Source organism: Tyto alba, unplaced genomic scaffold, assembly GCF_018691265.1.
Source record: "Tyto alba isolate M040663 unplaced genomic scaffold, T.alba_DEE_v4.0 Super-Scaffold_38, whole genome shotgun sequence".
Classification (NCBI taxonomy): Eukaryota; Metazoa; Chordata; class Aves; order Strigiformes; family Tytonidae; genus Tyto; species Tyto alba.
Window position 1 is genome coordinate 19912285 of NW_024881313.1, and position 16556 is coordinate 19928840.

The window sequence follows — 16556 nt, forward strand, 5'->3', positions numbered from 1 at the left end:
TTAGAGGTTGCATTCTTTTTTTGTGTACATGACAAGTTTCTGGGGTACTCTCCAAATACAAAGTTGTGTGAAAGACAAATTGAAAACAACTTCTCTGTCACTTCATCATCACATAAAATGTGTATTTCTGATCTAGAAGGAAGAAAAAAAAATTTTTCTTAAACAAATGATTACCTTCTGGTTCCTTAATTTGATGTAGAAAACTAGAGAAATCTTAATGTAAGAATTAATATAAGCAACTAATTTTTGAACTAAATACAAAACTCTTTCTATGATTTCAATAGATTTACTTTTTCAGTTTGAAATTCAGAGATTTCTCAATTTAATTCCACAACAGTATAGGTACAATGTAACATTGTTATCATAACACTACAGATTGACTTGTCTAGTTAGTAGGATTGGCCTGCGATAGTGAATGTTCGGACCCAGAAAAAACTGATTTGTAAGAAATTCCTCCTTTCTAGACTGGAGAATTGTTTACACTTCCCAGTCAGAACCGGGTTGAGAAGGTAAACGTGCCAGTTATTCACAACTCAGGAGGGTAAAATCTCTTGCCCAAAGCAAGTGAATGAGATGAATTTAAGGCCTATTTGAGGGAATTGTAGTATAGCGTTGCTTGCCAAAACAAGTTGCAGGCTCCTGCAAGCTGGAGAAGGTACAATCGGGACTGCTTGCAGCCACCAAGCCTGGTTCTCCTGGTTCAGTTTCAGCTTGTTGGGGCAGGACACCTGTGCCAGCCCAGCAGCAGGGACCTCGGTGGTACCAAGAGCAATATGAAGGAACCTGCAGGCCCCTGCTGCACAAGGTAAACCCATCTACACACGCATGTCACTCTAGAGTCTTGGAGATAAACATGACTATCAGAGTTCACAAAATTTTTAAAAAATTAAGTTTTACAGCTTTGCCAGTGGCTGCACTTTGCTGTGGAGAACAAAGGAGAGACCCCACCAGAGGCCATTGCCGCTGCGGCCTCCTGCCCGCCTTTTGCTGCGGCCTGGCAGCATCAAGGTGGGAAACAGTCTTCCCTGTGTAGGAGGAGGAGACTAGAGTAATTCCGCCTCTTCATTACCTTAAATTTAAGGTATATTGCAGCCCCAGTGTTATATATTGTGAATCTTGTTGAGATAGAGTTGTTTGTGTTATGTTACAGAGTTTATAAGAACCTCTCTCATTTTCCTTCATGTATTTACCCACTGGCTCTCCTCTCAGCTCAGGAGGTCTCTCTCTGATACCACTCACAACCCAACACTCCTGTTAACAGACACTGGAAATTGTTGAACATCATTCTGCCAGTTGCTAGTCCCCATCGCTTTCATCCATCAGTGCCCGAGATGCTCCCAAGCTTGCTCTGGTGCTGGAACATTTAGTGCATGAAAGATGATGTAATTTGTGGCCTTTCTCCAGTACAATACTTTTGATTATATTGGATTGTGTTGGGCAGCCCAGGAGGATAATCTGCATATGTAATACATAATATTACCTGGAGAAGCTGAACTTTATTTGATTACCTTTTCTTTGTCTCCCATTTCTGCCTTTTCTCCTCAGAGCCTTTAACTGACTTTAACTACAAAGGTATTATAAGCCAGAGCCAGGTGTTTTCCCTTGATCTGTCCTGGACTGACTGCTCACACCACACTTGCTGTCTTCCCTGCATGTAGATGCTACTACATGAGAAGCAGAGATACAGATCCATCATATAATTTTTCTTATAGCAAATATAAATAAGCATGAGAAAAGTGAGATCAAAAAGGCTGTACAAGCCAGTATTTTTCTTGATGCATAGTCTTCAAGATAGCAAATATTGTCATTTTTGTTTTTAAGAGCATGTTTCAGAGCACTTTTTGTTTTGAAATCCTTGCTTCACACTATGTTACTTGTCCCTGAGAATAATGGGACATGATAGAACAGATTCTTATTTGTACTGGCTTTTCACTGATGGTTTCATTGATTAAAACACAACATCGTGTGAGTTTGAAATTAAACTGTCTCTCTGAAAGGCTTGCACAGTTCTAGTAGTGATTTTTAATATCACTGCTCTAAAAATTGTTGCTCATTTTTAGCAATTTGGGCTTGAGATGCTTGATGATGTTTAATAACAACAGAGAAGAAAATCCTACCAATGATAGGAAGGCTGAATTTGTCTCCACTGTCTGATACCAAAAAAACCCAAACAAAACCATTGAACTTTGAATAAATTCAGCATCCTGTCCTCCTCAGGCATTGAATGTAACTTGAAGGTTTTATAATCTCTGTTATTACTGTAGTCTAGAATATTTGACTTTTCAGTCAGTGAATTTTTAATCAATGCAAGAGGCAGCCACAGGAAAACAGTATCATCTTATGGTGTATTTAGTTAATGTTAGAAGGAAATAAAAATTTAAAATGAATTTTTGTTTCCCCAAGCACCCTTATACTCTTTCATGGCTTTGAATATGTGTGTACAATGTTCTGGTTCTTTTGTTATATAAAATAGTACAAATGAGTCATCTTAGCTACTTTTTATATGTGCATGTGTGTATGTGTTGTGAAGGAACTCTTGGAGTAGTCATAAGGCAAAGAACAGAAAAATAAAAAGGAAAATATTCAAGTCATATGTCAATAAGTCATAGTAAATGATATTGCCCAACTATTCAAATAAATAAATGCAGTGAAAAGCACTTATTTAATTTGAATATATTTATATTTGGTTGAGAGATACATACAAAGGGGTTGTGGTAGTAGGTTTCATAGTGTGCTCACTGTACTTTTGATTTCCTTATATAAGAATTAAACAAAACTTTTCAAGCATGTAGAAAAAATCTATAGTTGTTGAAAAAGTCATAGATGCCAGAATTCCTATTGCTCACCAAGACTTCAGGAATTTTGTTTATCGAAGTATTATTAGAATTAATATATTACCTCAGTAACTGATACCTTTCTTAACATGTCATACATTTTCTTCTTTCACAGAAAGGCTTAATTTGTCTTACAATTGACTATTGACTGATGTTTTTGATGATTTTTCTTTGTGATTTCCAATACAATTTAGTATGTTACACTCAACAAGTATTAAAACTCAGGTCTTTGAGCATTTTTAGTACTTCTATTATTACTTATATGCAATGAACCAAAACACCACTGAAATATTACATTTACATTCCGAGCTTTCCTTTGCTGTGACCGTGTCATTAATTTTCTACTTGTAAATATCTAATGTGCACTTTTCAGTAACCTCTAAAGCATCATGCAGAAACTTGTAAAAATCATAGATAATTTTTAATTTTCCATTTCTCTCAGTGAACCTCTTTTTTTACACTTTTCTGCATTACTATGAAACCTTTATGTTTGTTCTTTGTACAGCTGAATAGAACAGATATGGAAATAAGTTTGTTGTCCTACCTGCCTTAGAAGCTAACTACTGGAAACAGATACTGCATGTTATTAATATCCATAGAATTTCTTCCTGTTCTGAGAAACATAATCACAGTCAGCTGTAGCATCTCAGATAATAAATTTTGCAAATATGAATGATGATTATAACCTTATGACAGCTGCCGAAGAGGTATTTTTAAATCAAACTTTGAGTTATCTGAATTTTGGTTGGTTCCATAGCTTTGTAGTTTGGGGGATTCTGGCTCTTTGTAACCCATCCCATTTTCTTCTCTGCCTGCTGGGCTGTACCAGCATGACAGCAAGCTTCTCACCTTGCTACCTGGCTTCTCCTTTCATCCCATACATATTGGCTTAGAAATTGTAGAACTTGGAGATTTTCTGCAATCACAGTTTCTATTCCAGAAGAGGATTTTTAGAATTAGGTTGGAGGAAATAAGCTGATCCTCTGAGAAACACTAAAGAAACCTTTGGGAAACTGTCGGTCTGCTGCTGACTGTTCGGCTGTCCAAGCAGGATGGTGGCAGTGCTGGTGGCTGGGACTGACAGAAAGGACAGTGAAACTGGGAGTCAGAGAAGGGTGGAGGGGAGGCCAGAAACTGGGCTGTGCAGTCACAAGCCAGTTGGTGGCAGGGAGGAGATGACCACCACGTTGCAGAGCTGTCAGGGACAGCAGGAGGAGGGACCAGTGTCTTAGCTGCAGTATGTTTCCAATATCAGTAAGCAGAAGACCATGTGCCTCATCCTTTTTGAGGGCCTGGCCTATGGAAAGAATAACAATTACAGTTTGGCAGCCCAAGTCAGATTCCCATGTGTTGCATATGAAGGCTTTTCTTTAATGGTTGTCATTAAGCAGTACAATTTTCTATAATGTTCATTGAATTGCTTCACAAACTTTAATGAACAAATTTACAGCATTTCTTTTCAAGGTTATGTTGTTATTTCTGTTTTATATCTAGAGAGCAAACATGTTAATTCCAGTGTCTAGTTATTTTGAGGAGCCAAATTGAAATGACTCTGGCAACACGCACCTGTTTCAACAACAGGTCTGAACTGAGGACAGTTGTGGGCAGTAACATGAAGCTTGTTGCAATCAAAATTATTCAATTCGTTCATACGGTTACTCTTCTGGTGGTGATGGTGCTGGGACTTTTATTAAAACCCTTAAAAAATAAAGGATAACCCCCTGCATTATAAAGTGATATAAAGTGTTGCAAACTTAGTTATCTGAAAGCTGGAACACCCTAGAATTTTGTTTATACACTGCAATGTGGTATTTAAAGACCAAGAACCACATTCTTTTTTTCCTAAGATCACAACTAAATTCATCACTGAATGGCTGATACTCAGGAAAAAAAAAAAAAAAAAAAAGAAAAAGACAAAAACAAAACCCCAAAAGCTATTTTCTTGATGTGAGACATCACTCTGTTGCTCAAGTAGGAGCTCTGTAAGTGACTGTTTGATAGGAAGAGAGAGGGTAGTTTTATGAATAAGGCAGAAATGGATTTGGTGCTTGTTTGGCTTTTGGCAAGGCTGGACATTTTGCTTAAATCAGAGATTCAGATCATTCTCGAAGTGTCTTGAGTACCCCCATTTGGGAAGACCTGGCTTAAAACAGCTCTGTGATGTCAAAATTGAAGTGATCAAGATTTATTTGCAGAACTGCTGAGTATGCAATACAGCAGAAGTCCACAAGTGTGTTCTAAATACAGAAAGTATTACAGAATGGTAAATTTTTGGAAGGATCAGACCAGAATCCTCTCACTAGAGGGGACTAGAATCCTCATTAACTAATGGACTCATCTGGAGTTGATATTTCAGCTATCAAATGAGAATAACTGTAGCATCTTCCCTCACAAGCATCTTCTGAAAATATGCTCATTAAAGATGGGGTAACTGTCAGATGTTGCAGTGGCTACTGTAGAAGAAATGCAGCCTCAGGAAGGAGATGGTGCATGATGAACACATATGGAATATGTCTGTCATTTTAGGTTTATTGTTCAACTTGGTTCATCTGATGAGGACCTTCTGTATTCTACAATGAGATTTGTGTCTTCCGGAATTAAAGATTATGCCATAGGTCCTACATAGAACAGTGCTAATTTCTGGACTTTCTAGTCTTGTTAGCATTTAAATTTTCCACCTCTGTTGTCTTTTAATTCATTATTTTTTGCAGGAGGACTTTTAAATATATCCCATTGGCAGTAAATTAACTGCTGCAAGTAAAATTCAGTATTCTAAATCCTCCTGTGTGAGGGAATAAATTTAGTTCGTTTTACTTGATCACATGTCTGGCAAGCCATCAGCAGCTGCTGCTCTAAAATTCTGTGAACTGAGTTAAGAAGGAAAAAACTCAAATGCCAGCTGTTTTTCAGCTTGTTTGTATGGGACCAAGTTTGTGTTTATTGGTATAGTATATAGGGTCAGATCTGATCTAATCTGTTCTACCACTGGTGACAGTACTGTAGGATACCTTTGTGTTAAATACTAATGTAACAAACTCTATACATATATCCTCTAACTTTCATAATGGAATAAAGTAATTAATTTCTCTGTGAAATATTTTCTTTTAATATGTCTAGACATGGTATATTTGAAACATAACCATTTCTAATAACTGCTTAACATCTCATTGAAACTCTTTCTTGTACTTTTAAGTGTTTCACTGCAGAAAGTTGCCACGTAGGGATGTCTGTCCACTCCTTTACCCTTTTATTTCACCTGTCCAACTGCTAGAATTTGAACCTCAGTGCACTTACTGCAGGCAATCATCCATAGTTTTATTTGAGCCCAAAACATTTAAATATTGAGCGTAGCTTTGCAGATTCTTCCAGAGGATAGTCTTGCCCTCGTGCTGTGGGACCTGGACGAGAACCTGGTACACGGTGTGTGTCGCAACAGGCACTTATTACACAGCATCCTGTCCGTGCATATGTATGTGTCCGTACATAGTACTTGGACTTTCAGAAAAGACATGCTGGCTCTCTGCTGTGCTGGTTGTGACTCACTTAACATGTGTAAGTTGGCATCTAAATTGACTCACTAGCTTAGATTGTTTCATTGAGCATACGTGTATGATATATTAAAACTATAGAAACTGTGAAAATTTAACTGGGAAGTAGAAATTGATGCTTTTGTAAGTGTATGTTCATAGTGTTTCTGTTTGTGGAAGCATGCAACATGCAGATGCTTACCTTCAGCGTTCTGAGAAGCCCAGCAATTGTTACCTTCTGTTTTATTTGTAGGTAATTTAATTAAGTAGAACTGAGATTACCTCAGTGGCAGCCTCATTTATGTGACACAGCCTACCTATTTAAGTTAATGTTTCTTTTGGTTTATATATACTGTTTTGTGCCATTTCTTCCCCTTCACAGCACTAAAAAGAGATTTGTGTTTTTAAGTGCTCCCTCTTCCCAGGTATCGGCTGTAGGCAGACTTTTCTCAGCTCAGTTCCTTTATCAATTATATATTGACTGTAGTGCAGATTCAGCGAAGATCACAAAAGCCACAAGTTCAAGTCTGTTTAGGGTACTTCAGGATGCTCCTGCTGACATCAATTTATTAGTTTCACACCAGTGGAATTGGGGGAATTGCACAGAATAACAACATAATAAAACAAGTGTTGACAGTTTAATATATCTGCTTGATTCCCAATCAGTGGAAAGCAAATTAACTTCTGAAGTTATTTTTCCGTTTTAAGAACTAACTTGTTGCAGAATGGCATTGAAATCTTTGCATTTATTTCTGTAATTTTCATCTGTTTTGTTCCTCTCAGAACTAATGTTTTTGTGAGCTTTTCTTACTCTGTTATTTACATGTGTCTTATCATTTATGGTCAAAGTCAGTTAGAGGGAAATAATAAATTGATATCAAATTATATGCAAATTCTGTTGTAATATTTTCCTGTGTTACATATGTATCACTAAGTATGCATGCATACTATAAATATCATATGTAAGAGATATTTTGTCAATATAAAAAAAAAAGTCAGTGGCAGCTTTCTGTTGCTAACACAACCATATATGAGATGAAATAATGTATTCATCTCACACACATAATTTGTATTTTATCAGAGATCTATTCCAGTGATAAGAAGAGAAAGTAGAGACCTATAGCACACAGTTATTCATAACATGCGTGATTTTTTTGTCTTTGGTGAGGAGCACATATTAGATTATAAATGTTTCAAAAGAAATACCATGGTCTTCATTGGTATTGAAGTTGAATCCCATGCATTTAAGAATATGCCTCTAACAGGAACAAAAGCACAACCTACAAACCATTTCCTGATTATATATTACTGATGAATGCAAGGCAGCTCCAATCAGTAAGCAGTGCTGAAATGTTGAAGATTGGCTTGTAGTTTATTGTGTCCAGACAATTTTAGCTTACAAGATTTGTTCTATGGCATCTTATGCCTTGACAGCTATGTTTTGTGCATTGCCCATTGCCATCTGTGGCCTGTGCATTTTTCCTTTTTTTTTTTTTTTCCCCTTTTTTTTTTTTTTTTTTTTTTTTTAAGGGGGAGGTCTTTATTTGGTTGTCTTAATTACATTGCTACCTCAGAGAATTTTTACTCTTTCTGCCTTTCAGTGTTGTCTTTTAAATTTATAATTTCTTTCTTAGAAAAGGGAATATTTATTTTCTTTGTATGAAAAGATAAAACATTATCAGTACAAATTATTTCTGTGATTAAAACTGAACCAACGGTACTTTCTTTGACTTCTTTCCATCAACATTTGACATATCAGTTATCTGAATAAACCTTCTCCTGGTGATACAACAGCTTGTTTGGACAGGGGAAAATCAGCATAGGGAAACTGCATAAATCTTGAGATGCTGTCTGCTGTTTTACATCTGTTAACTTGATATATCATCAGTGACTGGTTAATTGCTTTCTGGCAAGTGATTTTTTTAGTCAACACGAACAACAAAGGGGATAACAGGTATCTTTGATATATTATTCATGTAAAGATGTACCCATGAATGTTGTGCCTCACTGGTGAAAATCAGTGCTAGAGCTGTTCTGACACAGTAAAGTTATTCCATATGCCATATAAAAGGGCAGTTATAAGATTTTGGACAGTCTGTGTAACTCAGAAGAAATGCTTCATGATTTAGCAAGATAGATAGAGGTGTGCATATACCTGTATATGAATCTTCAAATTTTCCTACCTGACTGGTTTATGCAATTAATAGAAAGCAGGATGTACCTGACCTTGTATTTCAACATGATCTTTGTGGTTTTCACTGAAACTTTCAAAACATATGTATTTCATAAATGGTTTCCTCGTTTAAAGGATGACATGAAAAGTACTAGTGCAACATAGGGATACAAACATATATCCAACTTTGAGCTTCATTGAAGGAACAGAGTCCAATCTGCTGTTTTCTAATGTTGTCTTCCCTGGAATGTGTATTGACCTGTGATTTATACAGCCCAGAGTCCTGATGTAAGGCTGCCAACACACAGTAATACAGTTTTTCACAATTTTGTTCTCTCATATCAAAGGTATTCTATATCTCAATATTTTTGAAAAGGCTAGCAACTTTTTTTTTTTTTTTATCAAATATAAACAACACTTAATAGTTTTATTCCTTGCAATTTTTTTTCAGAAGTGAGTAACAGTTTTCTTAAATCTGGCAGGATTTCTACCTACTGGATTATATTTGAACATTTACAGTAGAATAATGATGTTTCTCTTAAATAAAAAAATCTACCGTTAAAATACCCAGTATTTCATACTGTATCAAATAGATGGTTCTAATTCATCAACTTCTAGAGTTTGTCAGCTGCTGATTTCCTAGATACAAATCAAGGCCTACAGATTTTTCTAGTTAAAGACACTGATGAGCCAGTAACAGATAGTGCTTCAGCTCCATAAGATGAGGAGGACTTACTAAAAACAGGGAGGATCTGTTAGGAAACTGTGTGCATACAAGCCTTCATTCTAGCATATGCAAAGCAGAGTCTACCAAACTTGTTTTGGTTACTTTCAGTGTGGACTACAAATCTGCAGAGACTGTAGGTATTTTGAAATTGGATGGTTATTCCCACAGGAAAATACATGTATTTTGCTTTCTGTCTGTTCCAATCAGGGTAAACAGTTGCTAGAGATTCTTTTAATAAAATAAAAAGTTTATGCTGTCATCCTGGGAAAGACCTTAATATTACTTTAACTACCTGCAAACAAATTATGGACCATCCACAAATGAATTTGTGGAATCACAAACTCATTGCATTTATACAAATACATTAAATAATGGGTGTAAAGTGACAGATTATGCTTAGAGCATAATCTAGGTCTGTATTGTGAGCAGATAATAATATTATTATACTTAAAACTTAATATTAAGTTTTTATTTAGGAAGTCCTAGAAAAATTGTATGTTGTAATGCAAACTGCATGTGTGTGTCACATTCACAGTGTGTGTCAGCTAGACTTAACTGAATTTTGTACATTTTTTTTTTTATCATCTTGCCCCCTTACTTTTTCTGCTCTTCCAGTCTCCTTTTGTATTTTATTTTTTCTTTTCTTCTTTTCAAGATTCGACACCACAGTTTTACAATGGCACTATAATTTTATAATACATCCTACCTTTTGACTTGATAGCTCTTGTATGTGTTTATAAAGATGAATATTTATATATGAATATGGTTCAGGCAGGTCACTTGCTCATACATTTAATTATATGCTTTGGAAAAAGCACATTTCAATCAGATTGTTTGTGAGTTGCATAGATACCAGCAGTAGGATTTGCAGGTGTTACCCTGGGGAAGGATGATGCTTCTCCCACGTTTGGTGCTCAGACACCACGCAGTTACGCTTGAACTGGGCCCATAATTGAGCATTAGCAATCAGGTACACGGAGCGCTTTAGGTACGTAACGCCGCTCTTTGATATATCACACTTTCTGGTGAATCCGTGAGACTCCAGCAAACTCTTCCATTTGGAAATGAATTGAAACATTCCCCTATAAATTCATACAGCTATTAAACACGGGATCCTTTTTCCCTTCTATTTTTTTAAAGACCGTGCAGTCTGGCTTGTTTTTACTGCACCATTTCTCTTAAAATGGACTGCTCCAAATGCTCTCATACTGTGTGGTGCAGCATAAGTATTTTGCAAATGGTACTGGCTCGCGTGCTGAGTGGGGAAGCAGAGGTCTTCCTGTATAATCCGATTTCAATCAACTCACTCTAATCACTACTGATAGTTGCAAAATTTAGCCTGGATCTGCTCTGCTAATCTAGATTGACAGGAGGTAAAAGTGAAGGGACAGAAGGGCAGGGGAACAAAGAGAAAGGAGCAAGGGGAGTGATTTTCCGCTTTCGCTTCCCCTCATGGGCCGTGGGCCTGTGCTGGCTGGCTGCCAGGGCAGCGGGTACCATCCACAGGGCTGGAGCAGCAGCCGCCGCGCCGCGGGCACACACGGCACAGCAGGCACCCGCGCCGGCTGTTGGCGTGCATTATTTATGGATATTGAGGTCCTAATTCTCTTTATTACTCAGAAGATCCTGGAGTCGTGAAATATTCAGGCATAGCAGCAGTTAAGCGGTGCAGCCAGCAACTGCGTGTCTCTTCAACATCATCTGAAGGCAAGTGGCTTCCAGTGTTGGGCTTCCTTCTCCTACAACCTCGGTGCTTGGATGGAAACTCAGTGGGTAACTGGGCTCTGCATTTTGCCTGTGGAAGGGAAGTGTCTGTAGGAGTGGGTCCTTTTTGGCTTCTGGTTTTAACTTTTCCAAGAGAAGAGCCAACTTTGGATTTCATGGCTATACAGAAATACAGCCAGCTGCTGCTGGAGACAGATATTTTGCAAAGATTTGTCTCTATTTGACTGGATTATACATCGGGAAGAAAAATGACTTTTTTTATTGTTACCTGACCACATGCTCAGTGTGCCTGTGTCAGCCAGGCTCAGGGACTGTACACCCTGGGGTAACAGAGGCACCTGGACTACCCCTCCATCTGACTTTCCATGCTGGTGGGGCTGTTGTTGATCATCTCAGCCTTGCATGTTGCCATGCTAAAAACACCCAAAGCTAAAAATGTGTCCTGGGTAAGTACAAAAAGATGAACAAAGTTTCTATACATATGCATTTCTTCAGATATATATGAATATGCTTCTCTCTATATATATGTAGAAGTACAAATTTAAATGGGCTGTGGTGTAAGGTAGATGAAAAAATTACAAGTGATTAATCATAATTATTTAAATTATTCCTAAGAATTAAGAAAAATAAAAAATACATTAGTTGGAACACCATTATTTTGAAGGAACACTATTTGGAAATTTTAAAATTATAGACTTTCAACTTAGTTGGTTTTAATATATATTTTTCATCTATGCTAGTAAAGGGTTTGTGCTACGTACTTTTAAATCAATTGCAAAATTGATGTAGCTTTCAGCATACCAGATCAAGGCCTTAAGAGTAACGTTTAAAGATTTGGAGGGGATTAATGATTTTAATTATATTTTAATTTCTATTTTTGTATATTTTAATGGTTTGTGGCTGTAGGTATTCTTGTGTGTAGTATGATCTAAATCTTCAAGCATTATTTAAAACATCCCAGGAGTTGCTTTAGTATGTTTTAATAAGCTGTAATACACAGTGGGATGAAGGAGTCCATGTTCAGTGTCTTTTCCGTTGACTTCCTTAATTTTTACTAAGATAATACATTGTTATTTTGTCCTAATACATTATTTCGGTGTCACAGACTAGCATTCCCTGTTGGGGAATAAAGTAAACCACAAAATACAATTCCAGAGTAAGTAACAGTGCCCTTTCCTAACCCCCATCACATATGATTATACAACACTGCCAGCACACAGCTGGCTCTACCAAACAAGCAGAATATCGTCAAACCCTGGTTCCACGCCGAAACCTGAGCATGCTGGCGACTGCACAGTAGATGGCTTTAGGGCTTCTTCAGTGACCTTTGAGTCCCAAATCTTGCCCTAGCTGTGTTACCCATAACTGTATTACCTTGTCTACAGTGTTGAGGTTGTTCAGGAATAAAGGATATCACTGTCAAACATGAGGAAACAGATGCCTTCCCTTCTCTGCAACTGCTCAATTACAAAGAGCTATGAAAATGCGTTAAGTTTCAGATTACTTAGAAATTTCATGTAGTTGATAGATGTTTGTATCCCCCAGCTTAGGTAATGAGAGACAAACTGCTCACATACACAGTGTGCCTTCCTGGAGGTAGATAGCTCGTATGTTTGCAACTATGATTGTCTCCAGGTTTAAGTATTTAAAATACCTATTTCTGGTGATTATGTTGGAAAATGCCAAGGTACTTTCTCATACCCGTACTTTTGCACTGTGGAATGTTCACCAAGAATAAAATAAAGAAGACCTCTTTCCCACTCCATACCTTCACTACCAGTTTGCATATGAAAGGAAATAGATATATGCTGTCATGAAAATAGCAAATTTTGGTAATTGTTGCAATTGAATGATTGATACAGTTCATCTATCATGGCATATCCCTATGTTGCAGACATTAATGACTTTTAATTGTTTCACTAAACCTGTAGTTGCACAGGTGAAATGTATAAACTACAAATGGAATTGAAAATTCCAGTGCAAAAATGGCAACTGACATGATTGCAACTGTGTGCTATATAAAGAAATAGATGCAGCATCCAAACCACTGTAGCTTTTGTGGTTACTTCTACTTTATGTAAGATTTTCCCCCATCAAAAATAAATAAATAAAACTGAAAAAGTTATTTGTAAGAATTTCTGACTGAGTTTTGAGTTAAGTGTATTCTATTAGTAATTAATGGTTGTGGCTGGGTATCTATTTGAGACACAGAGAGCAAAAGGAAAAAATTCATAGTTCTATAAAAAGATTAAGATAGTTTTCTGTAGCTTGCATTCACCTCGGTTTTTTTTTTTGTGGGAGGGGATGTGCTAAATCCTTTCAACCATCTTTGACAATACGGTATAGAAGTTACTCACTACTAAGTGGTACTAAGATGTAATTTCTTTAGTAAGTATAAAGATAATTTTGTGACTGATATTTTAATGAAAAAAAAATAGAATAGCTATTGCACTGAGGATGTTTAAAACAAGTTATGAGAATTTTTCAGAAAATAATAGTGACTTTTTTTAGTGCTCTTATGTTTTGAAAACCTGAGATACCCTGCAGTGGAGTACAAGGGCACCTTACAGAATCAGATGCATGATTAAAATATCACTTGTTTTAAATCCCAGCAAGTGGAGCTTATCTCCAACTCCTTGAAAATCTGGAGTTTGACTCTGGAAACTTTACCTGTCTAGTGATTTGATCTTGACCTTTGTGCATATTCAGTGAAAATGTGAGGGTCCAAGAATGAATCACAAGGGTGAGTGTAATAAAAATTTTTTGGCCATAATCTAGCAAACCACTTCAACATCTGCTGAAATTTCAGTTTATTTCTCACCTGCTTAATATTTAAGATTGTGGTCAACCACTTTGCTGAATTGATGTATTTACTAAATTTATGTTATTCTGTAATTAAAGTTGGCATTTGATCCTTGTGTTTTTGGCATACAAGTTCTTAAGGACAGAAACCACACTATGCTGGTATATCTTTGTACAAAAGACTGCTACCTACATAATTCATATTTCCCTTTTAGGACGTTACAGTGCCTACCTGGGTGCCTTCCCCTCTGGAAAAAAAAAAACAAAAACAAAAACAAAAAAACCCCAACAACAACAAAAAAACAACCAACCAACCAACCAACCATACAAAAAAAAAAAAAAAAAAAACAAAACACAAAAAAACCCCCAAACAAACAAACAAAAAAACAACAACAAAAAAACCACAACAAACTGCTGCAGTGTTTAAAAACTAGGCAGCTTCTGGGACCTTTGCCAACATTTTGCACTAATGTGTTTGACAGACCCCTGACTGCTGCAAGGACCCTCACCTCAAAAATCAGAAGGTTGAGAAATTAATTTCTTAATACTTGCAGGACTAGAGGAATCAACAACGTCTTAGTGAGTTGTTTCTTCCCTGGAAGCTCTTCAGATTCCATTTGCTAGTTCTGCATGACTTTGATACAGACTCTGGGGTTTCCAGACATGTGACTTACAGCCTTGGTTTTGTGCATGTGTTCTTGAGGAAAGCTTTGATCACTGCTGTACAAGGTGTGCTGCTTTTAAAGTGCATTAAATGGCTGTGGAGAAGTTGCAGTGACTTTAGTTTTAAATTACATAGAGAATATTTTCACTTACCTCTCTAAAAGCTGCTGGTGCTGCTAGATGTGAATGTTCCTGAAAGTTACTGAGAAGAACTAAGGCTGACCTAGCCAAGATGACTGTAAAATCTGTTTGTCATCTAATGCCTTGGGTTTTTTTTAATATTTGATTTGCAAAATGCATCCATTTAATTATCCCTAATGGAATCATTTTGTTAAACTGACTCCTATTGACATGAATTTAGTTTTTATTGTTTTATATAATCAATTTTACTGTTTGTTTCTTTGTGTAGATACAAGCAGTCCTGTCCTTGAGCTCTGTTGACCTCTGTGTCGGGCCTACATCTGTGAAAAAGCCAGTAGATTACAATGAATGCAGCTTTGGGACGTGGCGGGTGTTTATTAAATTATGTTTTTGATGTAAGCAGCAGATGATGGTGAGATTTGAGCTTAAAGAAACTTTTACATTTGAAGTACCATAGGGTCTATGCATGTTAATGAAAGATTTCTTCCCTATATTTCCTATAAACTATTTGGCCACTCTGTTATACTGATATATTACAGGAGTAAACACCTTTAAGTATTCTGTGAAAGACATATAATTTTGTAGATGATGTAATTTTCAATGGTGACATGCTCTTACAGAGTTCCAGATAATTTTGTAGATGATGTAATTTTCAATGGTGACATGCTCTTACAGAGTTCCAGATAATTTTGTAGATGATGTAATTTTCAATGGTGACATGCTCTTACAGAGTTCCAGATACAGTCCTGTTTTCCTATTCAAATGTTCTCAGGCCTTTGGAGCCATGCAAGCCCTGTGGGAGGGCTGCAAACCTTGACTCCGTGCCAAGGCAACCTACTGAGCAGAAAGGTCACTGAGCCACAGATATCCAAAAATAAATTCTAGCTCTTTAGCTGAAAGCTGTGGTGTCTCCTGCCATGCTCTGCTGTTAGTAGTTGTAGATCGTGGTACTCACTGCAAAAAAAGAACAGTCTGTGTACCACTTTGGTAGAGTAACTCTTCTTCCCTGAAAGACAGGTTTGGATGGGTAGGAAATTTGCTGCATTGCTATTACCATAACTTAGGGTACTTAGGGTGTTTAAGAGGGCATACACAGTATGTTTCTGCTGCTATTAATATTTAAATTGAGTTGTCATTTTTGGTATTTAAGTGATAAATCTTCTTGATTGCACAGTATCCATTATCTCTGTCCTCTTACTTATTAACACTCTTTGTCACACACCTAATATCAATCAAATTCAAAGGAGTAGAATTTACAGAGGAGGAAGACTGACTTTTATGTAATTAATTAAACTACAAATCCTGGTGAACTCCCTAAGCTAATAAAAGGGACTGATGTGTCTATCTCACTTTATTACTTAAGAAGTTACATGGTGGTACACATAGTGTTACAGTGGTACAGAAAGTGAGGGATGAAAGAAGAAAGGTGGGATGTAAATAGTGAAATATACTTGTTCCAGCTCAGAATGTTTCAAGAGAGGATGGAACATCTCTGGAAAATGTAAAGAACAGTTCGGTTACATTGATTTGGGAACTCTTGAAATATGGAATAACTTGAAAAAAAAAGGAGGATTAAATGATCAAAGAAAAAAGGAGAGGATAAGATAAAATTATGTGTGAAAAGGGAGATAGAGAAACTAGAGCTCTGAATCTTAAAAGATGTGATAGTATTAGAAAGGAAGGATTAAACAAATGCAGAAACACCAAGAGGAGGGTGTGGCTACCTTAAGAGTTCTATTTTTGTGTCTGCATTTGGGGACAAGTTGAAAATAGAAAATTAAGCAAGTACTTTGAAAAAAAGACAGTGGAAAAAGCTTGAAAATAATTGGAAATTTATCTGAGCATGGGTTTACTCTGAAACATGGGAGGTGACGATAATACAAATTAAATTTCCTGTGTTTCTAACAGAGAGGACAAAAGGTTCCTTCGGATGAGTTCTTTTTGCTTGATGTTCTCAAGGTACA

General features: G+C 36.7%; 1 protein-coding gene across 5 annotated transcripts in view; it reads left to right on the plus strand.

Moving 5' to 3' along the window:
• Window positions 1–16556, plus strand: part of CACNB2 (calcium voltage-gated channel auxiliary subunit beta 2) — a 257249-nt gene that overhangs the window by 82514 nt on the left and 158179 nt on the right. Inside the window, exon 1 of one of the 5 annotated variants that reach the window (XM_032991392.2) lies at window positions 10585–11432. The exons of the other annotated variants lie outside the window; for them this stretch is intronic. Within the exon in view, the coding sequence (XP_032847283.1) occupies window positions 11352–11432 (81 nt within the window). The 5' untranslated portion in view covers window positions 10585–11351. Of the gene's footprint in view, window positions 1–10584; window positions 11433–16556 lie in introns of those variants that run through there. 5 annotated transcript variants of the gene reach the window in all.